This window comes from Corylus avellana, chromosome ca4 (assembly GCF_901000735.1).
Source record: "Corylus avellana chromosome ca4, CavTom2PMs-1.0".
In the NCBI taxonomy this organism is placed as follows: Eukaryota; Viridiplantae; Streptophyta; class Magnoliopsida; order Fagales; family Betulaceae; genus Corylus; species Corylus avellana.
The window spans coordinates 29,539,847-29,551,363 of record NC_081544.1 but is presented as its reverse complement, the minus strand read 5'-3'; the positions used below and the strand labels follow the sequence as shown (position 1 = coordinate 29,551,363).

Sequence of the window (11,517 nt, the reverse complement as noted above, 5' to 3'; positions counted from 1 at the left end):
AGTTTAAATTAAGTTTTATTTTTAAATTTTGAGAAATCCAATCATATTGTGACACATCACTTGATAAAATTTATTTGTAAGCCTACTTTTTTTCAAAACTTTTATAGGATAACATTGAAGAATCAATATCAATTCATTTCTAAAAATAAAAAAGCAATATAATTAGTTTAAAACACTAGGTCGAAATTAGGCTATAAACAACGCCTCCCAACATACGTTTTACAAGAGAGAACACAAATATAAATAGTAAAAAACCAGGGTTTCGGCTCAGCCAGGCCAGTTTGAGTGCGCTCAATCACACACTAGGTGCGCTCGAGCGTACTCGGGACTTCATCATTGCTTCCACGGTGTAGGCGTGCGCTCGAGCGTGCCTTGCATGCGATCGAGCGCCCGATTGTGGCACTATGTGCTCGATCGCTCTTCAAGAGAACTTCAACTTCTTTGCAATTTCCTCCTTCAAACCACAGTTTTCTTTTAATGACCTGCAAAACACAAAAACACAAAAATTAATCAAAAATATCATAAAATAACAAAGTTAAGGGCTTAACAAACATAAGTTAAGGGGTCTAGATATATGATATTTGGCACTCATCATGGTCTACTAGCCTGTAAAGTTATCACTTAAAATTTAACAAAAAGGGCGGCAAATCAAGTTGCTGAGGAGATTGAGTCTTGTTAATAGATGCGCTCAACCAACTGCGTAATGTGATACATGTTGCCATACTATAAAGATAAGATAGACAATGGAACGATGGTTACTTCATTCAACATTTTTTTTAACCCATATTTTAGGACATCATAAATAACTCTTCATGAGTCAAGCAACGATGAATTCATACCCATCTTCCTGTAGCAGCTCATCAAATATCGTTTCAAGCCTTGGAAGCGGTTCAATGGTACTGATGTCGATATTGCTCAAAGAATCAGGAACAACAGAGGCATCCTGTGAAATGTAATATCCATTCATATTGGAAACATGCTTTTTTAAGTGGATATAGTCCCAATCAAGAACATGACCAAAGGACATAAGATGATATCCTATAACAAACCTGAGGTATAACCTTGTCCAAAGTTTCTAGAAGTGGATCTTCCTATACCAAATCAAGAGAGATTTAGCAGTTTTCAACTTCCGGGAAATAGACCGAGTATACAACTGCAGGTTTGCATTGACACGTAAACATTAATTTGAAATTTTATAAAATAAAAAATATTTTTTATTTTATTTTTTTGATTTGGCCCTTCGGGGTGGCCGGACTACCCCCAAGGGCCATGGGGTGACTAAACTTCAGCCACCTCCAACCCCAACTGGGGTGGCTAGCCAGCACTTAATTTTTTATTATTTTGTTTTTTTAATATATATATATATTATTTTTATTAATGAGACATTTGTCCCATTTATGACACCAAGATATTTCTGTAGAGATCTTGGCTATTAACTGGATGCTCTCTAGTCCATTTTGGACTAAAGAGGATCCTGTTCCAAATTCCTTAAGGGTAGCGCTTCCATTAAATGCTGAAACATGGCTTATTTTAAATGCTTATATGAAATGAACGGATGAGATTTATAAATTTGAGAATCTTAAATTTAAAGAGAATTGTAGGGGATATCAATCCATGAATACCTTGATTCGATAATGGATTATCAATTCTGAAATTGCACGCGTTTTTTCATCCAATTTATCGATTGATTTGGACGAAAAAGGCTAACTAAAATTGAAATTTCGAATAAGAGAATTAATTGCCGTGATTTAAAGTTTAATGGTAATTTGGGTTGCAAATTGTAATTTACTCTGTTATTTTATCTAGTTTCTCTTGTTGTAAGTTTCTGGACTACCAACCGCCTAAAGAAAAGCCCCTTCATTGATTTTAAGTCTATGAGCATCTCAATATTAAGTTTAATGCTCAATTAGCTCAATAAACTCTATCAATTCAATTCTTTTTTCTTTTTTACGAGTGTGGGAGTGGGGGAACTAATATCAATCTAATTCGATAATTAAATATGCTTCCGTAAAGAAAATATTTTTAACAAATTATAATAACAAAGTCCTCGTAGCCTTTTAATAGCGTTGGTAAAATTCTAATTTTTAAAGTATAATGAAGGTATTACAAAATATACAATGAGTGTGATAGGTTGTACTTTGAAGACTATTCGTTAAGTAATACTCCTATTTACATCTAATTCATTTATACATATAGAGATAAGAACGAGGCGAGAGTTAGTTATTTAGTTTAACAAATGTGAAAGTTATCAGTTCAACTACGTTTATAGTAATAGCTACAATAAAAATTCATTTTTTGTAACACATTTTTCTAATATATAAAAATAATTATAGACAATCTCCTAGGATTTTCACAATTCGCTTAAGACCTCTTTTATTTAAAAAATGAAATAAGATTAATATTAAATGAGAATGTAGTTTTTTAAGTACATCTTTCTTTATTTGAAAAGTATCAAAAAAAAAAAAAAACAAATGGGCTACTTGGAGATTACCCAACCCATGAAAAGTAAGGAGAGGCTCAGCCCATGACTCACAGAGTAAAGCCTTGAAACCCTAGATGCAGCAGCTATAAAAGCAAGGACTAAGACTCTCTTTCTTCCCGAAGAGCGTGAGAGAGAGAGCCAGGTCTACTCTCCTCCGCCCTTCCGGAATGACGCTGATATAATCGGGGCATGCCCCGTAAGTTCTTTCTTGGCCGCTGTCGCCAAGCGCACTATCGGCGTTGAGATCAACAAGCAGTTAACATCTATTCACTGTACTCTATTTTGGGTTTCTTTTCGTTGTGGAAATGGTAGTATGGATTTGTTGGTATTAAGTATGTATGGCCTCTCAGAAGATTATGTAGAAGATTTTTGCTTTCGGACTTTCTGTTTAGTTTTTTTCCCGTTTGGCTTTTGGATTTGTGGTTGTTTTACATGTTTGTTTGTGTAGATGATGTGTTTTATGGTTTGCTTGTGTTCTTTGCTTTTGGGTTTCTGGGTTTTTCTGCAAGTGGTGGTTTGGTTTGTGGGTTTTGTTTAACTGGAGTACATATTTGTTGCTGGGAGATGGTACAGGAGACCTCGGATTTTATGTTTGGTTCATCTTACGTTTACAGTTTTGGATTTTTTTTATCAATATTTTACACGTTCTTGCCTGTGTAGCCTGATGTTTTTGATGATTTTGCTCGTATTCTTTGTTTTTTAGTGTGATAGATGTGGTGGTCTAAAGTTTTTTTGTATCAGGAATTGAATCTGTATCGTCTCACAAAGCTAGTCTTAATTGCAACATGTGTCCCGTTGAAGCCCTTTCTTCTTTTGACAGACAATACAAATAAGCCAACTAGGCATATAGTCATTTATTATTGGTGTCAAGCGCATTAAGAATTGACATTGGGGAGGATTTATGAGCCATTTACTTGAGTTTCATTTCATATTTTGTGATTGGCTGTTATTTATCTGTAATAGTGAAGATGCATAGTGAGAGATGCTATATTACGTCGCCTCCGGAATGCTATTCAATGTAAACAAATGGAGCATTAGTTTTAACTCTAGTACTTTTATCTCTTTCATTTCTCCATGGAGCATTAGATTATTATATGTTCATGGCCTGTCAACCACTTTGTGATGGTTTGTAATGAATTTTGTTTACAGTACTCTTGATGTCTTCAGCGGATAGAAAACTTTCAAATAATTTGGATGCATGTATGTCATTGCAGGTAGGCAATAGAATCATCAGGAAGAGGATTGACGGTGCAGTACTGAGGATTTCCGTCTGAAGAATATGATGAACTGAAGGTTGCGTCAAAGGCCAAAGGTGATGTCATTAGCACAAAGAGGCAGCCAGAGGGCCCCAAACCGGGTTTTATGGTGGAAGGTGCAACATTGGAGACTGTGACTCCCATTCATTACGATGTTGTCAATGATCTTATGGGTGGTTACTAGATCTTTTCTATTGTTGTTTGGAGGTCTTCTCTTATTTGGATTTGTGTTTTTTTGTTAGTTTCAGAACTTTGGGAAAGGTACTTAGATTTTATGCATGCCCTATGCTATATTAAAATTTTAATTGAATGTTGGAATCTTATTTTAAATGGTCTTTGAAATCTTGTTCCAGTACGTTCCATGGATTGTTATGTTTGTAGAACATAATAGAACAAATTAGTTTGTAGATGTAGAAGTTAATAGAATTGGGTAATTAGTTTGTCGATATAGAAGTTGACAGAATTGGGCTAATGTAGGTGGTTTCCTATGAGCATATTTGGGGGTGGCCAAATCACTCACGTGTAGGGTTGTTTTGATTATGTGATAAATTATCAAATTGTGTCAATTTTTCAAATGCTATTAATCTGTTTATTTTTTTTATTTTTTTATTTTTTCATATTTTAGGGGTTTTTTTTTTAGAAGTCAATGAACTATTGTCAAAACAGAGACCAAAATTACATTTATCCCTAAAAATAAAGAGTAATATATTTTCCTTAAGTGAGTGTACAATAGTCAATGAACTATTGTGTTTTTTCAAATTAGAAAATATGCTTGTTCCTATCCCTCTAGATTTGTGGAAACCGTCCCAGACTCTCAGTAAATATAAGACTGCAAATCGTGCTTAATTACGAGGGATTTGCTTCTATGATTTTGACACATCCATGCATCCTATTATAGTTGCCTAGTTTCTACTAACCAACGTAGATTGCATTTCTCACAAATTAAATACCAGATAAGATGCACTCAAAAAATGAATAAGAAATTAAGAAGAGGTAGATTGTTAAGTTTCATGTGTTTTACGGTAAGACCTTATTATCCCTCCATTTATAGCTTGTGTTGTGTCTATTTCTATCATGTTACCGACAGTTTCCTCGATATTCCTTGTAGCATGGTGAAATGCCAGAAGCTCTAGCGGTGTAATACACATTCTTTCTAATATAATTGTTGAGCCCAAAAGAACTCCTTCCATCTTTTGCTGATAGGGATGTAAATGAACGGAGCCTGAAATCAGTTTATTTATTAAATGAATAGAGCTTGAATAAAAATTTAGGCTTGTTTATTACTAAACGAGATGAACTCGTATAAATTTGGTTGGCTTCTATAAATTCGTATAACTTTATTTTTGTTATTTTTATTATATTATAATTTTTTTAATTTTTAAATGAAAATATTAAAAAAGATAAAAATAAATTATCTTCATAATATGATAGATATAGCTTGAATATTGTTATAATTTTAAAAAATAACGAATTTAAAACATAGTTAAAGAAAGTGATTTTAAGAACACAATTAAGCATTTAATAAAATCTTAGTTCCATCATTAAAATCATGCATTTTTTTTTTTTTTTTTTTTTTTAAAGTGCACCACATTGTCTATTGTGCAAAGTGCCATTTTTTTTCTAAACAAATTTTTGTTTTAAAAAAAATAATAATAAAAAAACATTTTACCTATATAAATTATGGGCCCAAACACAATCTTAAACCCTGTATCCAACGTTTTGCTTATAGCCTAGTCCACTTGGTGAAACCAACTATTGGACTTTAAAAAAAAAAAAAAAAATCTAACCTGGATCTGGATGAATCAAGAGATTGGTTGGACTGGACATAGGACCACAAATTTCACTGGACCGTCAGAATATCTGTAATGCGCCATTCTCAAGCCCAAGTCGTTGCAAATTCCACCACTACCCCCATCCAACCCCAAACCCTAAGGGCAACCCACAAACCCAAAAAATATCCTCCATCATCCTCTTCCATTTCCCATCCATGCATCAGTCCACTCCATTGGTTCTCGTTATTTTGTCAACAATAGTTGCACTCTAGGCCGGAACGGCATTATTCCAGCCTACAAGACTCATCAGTACAGCAAAGAAAAATCGACTTTCAAATAAAGTATCTCCTTTTTTTTTTTTTAAGCAAAATATTAAAAAAAAAAGAAAAAAAGAAAAAGGAGGAAAAAGATGGGGCGGGTTCCAGCCACCCCTTGGCTTCAAATGGGTGCGGCCTGGACAACCCCATTTTTTGGCTTCCGGGCGGGTGTCGCGGGCCGACCAGGAAACCGCCATCCCCTTGGCTGTGTGGCGACTGAAGTGATTAGCCACCCCTGGCCGAGGTTTCGCCACCCCCCCATACCGTGAAGTGGTGGCCAAACTATTCCCAGCCTCTCGGCTATCCCACAACTTCAAAGCCAAAAAAAAAAAAAAAAAATGAGGGAGATCGTGGTGATTTGGGGTGGGTCTGCCTCAGTGGGTTGGGGTGGCCACCCCCCAAATGCACCCGACCTTTTGGCCAGGGTCAGTGGGGTGGGTCCCAAGCACCCCCCAAATGCACATCCTTTTGCCAGCAGGGTCTGCCACCCTTGGCTGCTGGGTGGTTCAGCCACCCCCTGGCCAAAAATGGGGTGGCTGGAACCACCCCATCTTTCCCCTCTTTTTCTTTTTTTAAAAAAATATTTTGCTTAAAAAAAAAATAATAATAATAATATTTAAAGTATACTGCACCTGTCAGTTGACACCGTAGCTGGAACGGTACCAGCTACAGTGCCGGCCCGGGCTGTTGGCAAACGAGAACAATTAAATCCCCAAACCCTACCTCTCCTCTCAATACCTCGTCTCTCGGCAGCCAAAAACCCTAAATCACACACGCGCGCGCGCAGAGCGTGAGAGAGATCAAGAATGACGACTAGGTTGAAGAAGAACAGGAAGAAGAGAGTGCACGTGAGTTGTGGGCACGGCCGTATCGGAAAGCACAGGAAGCATCCGGGAGGTCGCGGTAACGCCGGAGGCATGCATCACTACCGGATCCTCTTCGACAAGTACCATCCCGGGTACTTCGGCAAGGTAGGTATGCGGTACTTCCACAGGCTCCGCACCCCATCGTAAACGTAGACAAGCTATGGTCCCTGGTCCCCAAGGACGTGAAGGAAAAGGCCTCCAAGGACAACGCTCCCCTCATTGATGTGACCCAGTTCGGCTACTTCAAGGTCCTCAGAAAGGGCATGCTGCCAGAGAACCTGCCGTCGTTGTCAAGGCAAAGCTCATCTCCAAAACCGCCGAGAAAAAGATCAAGGAGGCCGGTGGCGCTGTTGTTCTCACAGCTTAATTAGGTTCCGCCGCGCGCTTGTGCTTTCCGTTATTAGTTTTTTGTTTCTTCGAAATTTTGTTCTGTTTGGGAACTTCAGTTAAGACGTGTTTCGTATTATTACGATTATTATCGGCAACAAAGTATCTATATTTTTTTCTCCGGCAACAAAATATCTTGCCACTCTAGTGTTGCGACTCACGCGCGAGCATACTTGATAAACTTATACATAATTCTTTTTCAAATACTGAAAAATAATTTTCAGACAATAATTATCAGATTTTTCAGACATTTTTGTTTGTTGTCCCTGCCATTTGCTTCTAAAACAAACCACAAATCACTCTTCAAAAGCCAAAACACATTTTGAAAAACTTTAATCTTTTCAAGTGTGAAAGCTAACTAAGGGTTTGCATGGACTTAGTCGAAATCGGAATACCCTTTTTCGCGTTGGAATAGGATCCTCTTCATTTTGAAAAACTTCAGACTTTTTGGGTGTGAAAATAAGAATGCCCTTTTCTCATTGGAATATGATTGCATTGGAATAGGGTCGCAATCGAGTAATGCTAGAAATCACTCTTATGTTTTTCGTGCATATATCTCTCCAATAATGAGGTGGCTTCTAAATCACCATTGGATTTGTGATCGATCATTTTTTTTTTTTAATCAAATTATGATAATAAAAGACACCTCATTGCTCATCTCAAATAAGCAAAATTGTCATTTTAATTTGTTGGACAATTTTACCCATCTTGAAAACACTAACCAACTCATTGTATATGCATGAGATTATAAGTACAATTTCAGTGTATAAATGCTAATAATGTGATGGTAATTGTAGCATCTTAAGTTTACTAAACTTAAGAAAAACTTACTCTCTTTTAATTACCGCTAAATTTGTAATGTCCCATCCAGCAACTTCCTTCTCATTTTTCCTAAATTTTAGGAATAAAATTACTTTTTACTTTCTTATTCAAATACATTAGCTTCTCTTTATATTTTTTTTATAACATTAAAATATTCTTATTTTTACTTTTTTTATTTCTATATTTATTTATTTTGCATAAGAATGTGTGAGATGAGAGAGAATATCATTTTATAATTATAATAAACCATGTGGATTACTACAATTGAATCCAATATATTAGGTTCAACTGTAATAATCCTAATGTATAAGGAAGATATATGAAAGCTGCAGTAAATGAGTTTTTATGATTTTTTGGAGATTTTTTATATACTTTGAGAAGAAAAGCAGCTTTAGAATAGATACTGGGAATGTTCTATATATGTAGTGATGATCACCTTATGCATGCCAAGTCAAGCAGGAAGCAGCACTTAATTAATGGGGCTTTACTAACAAAGAAAAACAATAACTTTTTTAGCTTCAATTGTCCTCACAAGAATCACTTTGCCAAAATCTCGAACTTCCGAGCAAAATTATAAACAACTTAAAAACAAAATACCATCTAAAAGACAAAGAATGGAAGAACCAATTGGTCATTTGCTTTGGATAAAAAAGGACACTGTCAGATTGGCTAACGTAAGCGCTTACGCTTTTTTTTTTTTAACAAGACGTATGTCCTTACCTAGAAAGTGTGATTATTTCACTTTTCTTTTGGGCTATATATGTAATGTTCGTTCTTTTTTTATATATATATATATATATATATATATCCCTCCTTCACTAACCACTCTCTCACAAATTAAGAGCCTTTTTAATCACAGAACTTGGGTTTCTGCTGCTACTGGTATTATTGTTTGTAGAAGAAATTAGAAATGGAGGCCGGCAGAGTGGGGAGGATAAAGCTAGGTTCTCAGGGACTGGAGGTGTCCGCACAGGGCCTCGGTTGCATGAGCATGTCCGGCTCCTATGGCCCTCCCAAGCCCGAACAAGACATGATCCCTCTCATCCACCACGCCGTCCACTCCGGCGTCACCTTCCTCGACACCTCCGACGTCTACGGCCCCTTCACCAACGAAATCCTTCTCGGAAAGGTCCCATTCCTTTTTCTTCTTCTACTTGTTTCTTTTCTTGTTGTGCTCGTTTGTTCTTTGTTTTCGCTAATTGTTGGGGCGCATGCAGGCTTTGAAGGGAGGGGTGAGAGAGAAGGTGGAATTGGCAACCAAGTTCGGAGGTAGCTTTGGGGATGGAAAGTGGGAGATCCGTGGCGATCCGGCGTATGTGAGAGCTTGCTGTGAGGCCAGCTTGAAGCGCCTCCACTTGGATTGCATCGATCTCTACTACCAACACCGCGTCGACACTCGTCTTCCCATCGAAGTCACGGTTCGTTTTACCTGCTCATATATGCATCCTCTGTAAAGTAAAATACAAGATGATGAATTTATGCAATTAATTAATTGTTTTCTTCTGTTTCTGTAGATTGGGGAATTAAAGAAACTAGTGGAAGAAGGTAAAATAAAATACATAGGTCTCTCTGAGGCCTCTGCTTCCACCATCAGAAGAGCTCATGCGGTTCATCCAATAACAGCTGTGCAGCTGGAGTGGTCTTTGTGGACTAGAGATGTCGAGCAAGAAATCATTCCTACTTGCAGGTGACGCATCATTATTAATTACGTACATTAATTAATTCCTTTTTTTATGAGGTTATAGAATAATCAAAATCCAAATTATAATTTATCAGGGAACTGGGCATTGGGATTGTTGCATACAGTCCTCTTGGACGAGGATTCTTTTCGTCGGGGCTCAAGTCTGTTGAAAATCTTTCCGACGGTGACTTCCGAAAGGTTTGTACATATATATTATTTGGAATAAGTATTCTGACTCACAAGTAATTATAGTGGTTCACATTTTACTTTGTTAAAGATTAATTTTATTAAATAATTAAATCTTTTATTAGTTTAATTAAACTTTTAAAATAAATAATGATTTAACAGACCTTACAATATTTTTCTTTTTTAATCTCAAATGGTTTGCTAAAACTTTAGTGTAGATGTAAAGAGTTCACTGCGAATATTGTGTACGTAGTAGTGTAGCCCACCTCAACTTCTCGTATAGCCAATCACAATTATTGCCTTCACAAGTACAGTTCTAGCTGCCTACCTCCTTGAAATATATTCAAGTGTTAATTACATTTTTCCTAATGAATTAGCATGGGATTTTAAGTTTGCCTCATAAACTGACACTTGTCACACTCCGTCCCATTGAACTAATATTTTGTTATAAAAATTTCAACTGTGAAAACGTAAAATAACGAAAAAAACCCTAAGTTTAGTCTAATTTTACATAAATACTCTCAAAATTTAAAATTTTAAAAAAGAATAGCTACCAAGGAAAAAAAGAAAAAAAAAATCTTGTTGGTAGCCGAGCTACCTCGAAAAGTTGAAAACGCTTGGAGGTGGCTTGGCCACCCTTGATTTTTGGAACTTGTTCTATATATATATATATATATTAATTCTTTCTTAATTTTTTATTTTTTATTTTAGTTTTTTAGTTTATCTATTTTTTATTTTTTTTAATTCGAGGGTATTTTCATCCTTTACCGATATTTAGTGTCCAGAAAGGCATATTCAGTATGAGTAAACTAGATTTCCTAACGACGAATTTTTTTAATTACAAAATGATAATTCAATACAGCTAATAAGTGTTCGTTCATTGGAGCAATTTATAAATGATTAGCTGTTCATAAGAAAAAAATGTAATTAAACCTACATTTAATGATTTTTGTCTTATTGTTGGTTATTCCAATCTCAATGCTAATGTATATATGTATTTACTACTTGCAGTTTCTTCCTAGGTTCCTACCTGAAAATATGGAACATAACAAAATCATATTTGAACGTGTGAATGAAATGGCAACAAGGAAGGGATGCACCCCATCGCAGCTAGCACTAGCCTGGGTCCATCACCAAGGGAATGACGTGTGTCCCATTCCAGGAACCACCAAAATTAATAATTTCAACCAGAACATTGGAGCTCTGTTTGTGAAACTCACACCAGAAGAAATGGCTGAACTCGAATCATTTGCTTCAGATGATGTTGTTAAGGGCGATAGATATATGACCGACATTCCGACTTGGGAGACTTCTGAAACTCCACCACTTTCTTCGTGGAAAGCTGCATAAGCACAAGCCTTTTCTTGTGTCTGATCAATAGGTTGAATCCCTGCATGCTTTGTCAATATTATAATATCTGTGTGTTGAGTTCTTGACTCCTCAGAATAAAATATGTTCTTTTAGAATGTTATGAGGCCTGATAATTCATGAAGATCAGACCACATATTTTTTCTCAATAACCATACTTTGTTTGCAATGTTCGAACAAAATATCTTACCACTCTAGTGTCGCGATTCACGAGCATACTTGATAAACTTTTAAATAATTCTTTTTCAAATACTGAAAAATAATTTTCAGACAATAATTATCAGATTTTTCAAACATTTTTGTTTGTTGTCCCTGCCATTTGCTTTTAAAACAAACCACAAATCACTCTTCAAAAGCCAAAACACATTTTGAAAAACTTT

The 11,517-nt window shown here is 35.9% G+C and overlaps 1 protein-coding gene and 1 pseudogene across 1 annotated transcript; both read left to right on the top strand.

Moving 5' to 3' along the window:
* The first annotated feature begins 6,633 nt into the window (after positions 1–6,633).
* On the top strand, positions 6,634–7,060 carry LOC132179722 (large ribosomal subunit protein uL15x-like; annotated as a pseudogene).
* A 1,647-nt stretch (positions 7,061–8,707) lies between these two features.
* LOC132179124 (probable aldo-keto reductase 3) lies at positions 8,708–11,240 on the top strand. Its single transcript, XM_059591766.1, has 5 exons — positions 8,708–9,031; positions 9,120–9,320; positions 9,417–9,589; positions 9,679–9,781; positions 10,781–11,240. Exons 1-5 carry the CDS (start codon positions 8,813–8,815, stop codon positions 11,117–11,119), a joined length of 1,035 nt encoding a protein of 344 aa, XP_059447749.1. The 5' UTR covers positions 8,708–8,812; the 3' UTR covers positions 11,120–11,240.
* Positions 11,241–11,517: the final 277 nt, after the last annotated feature.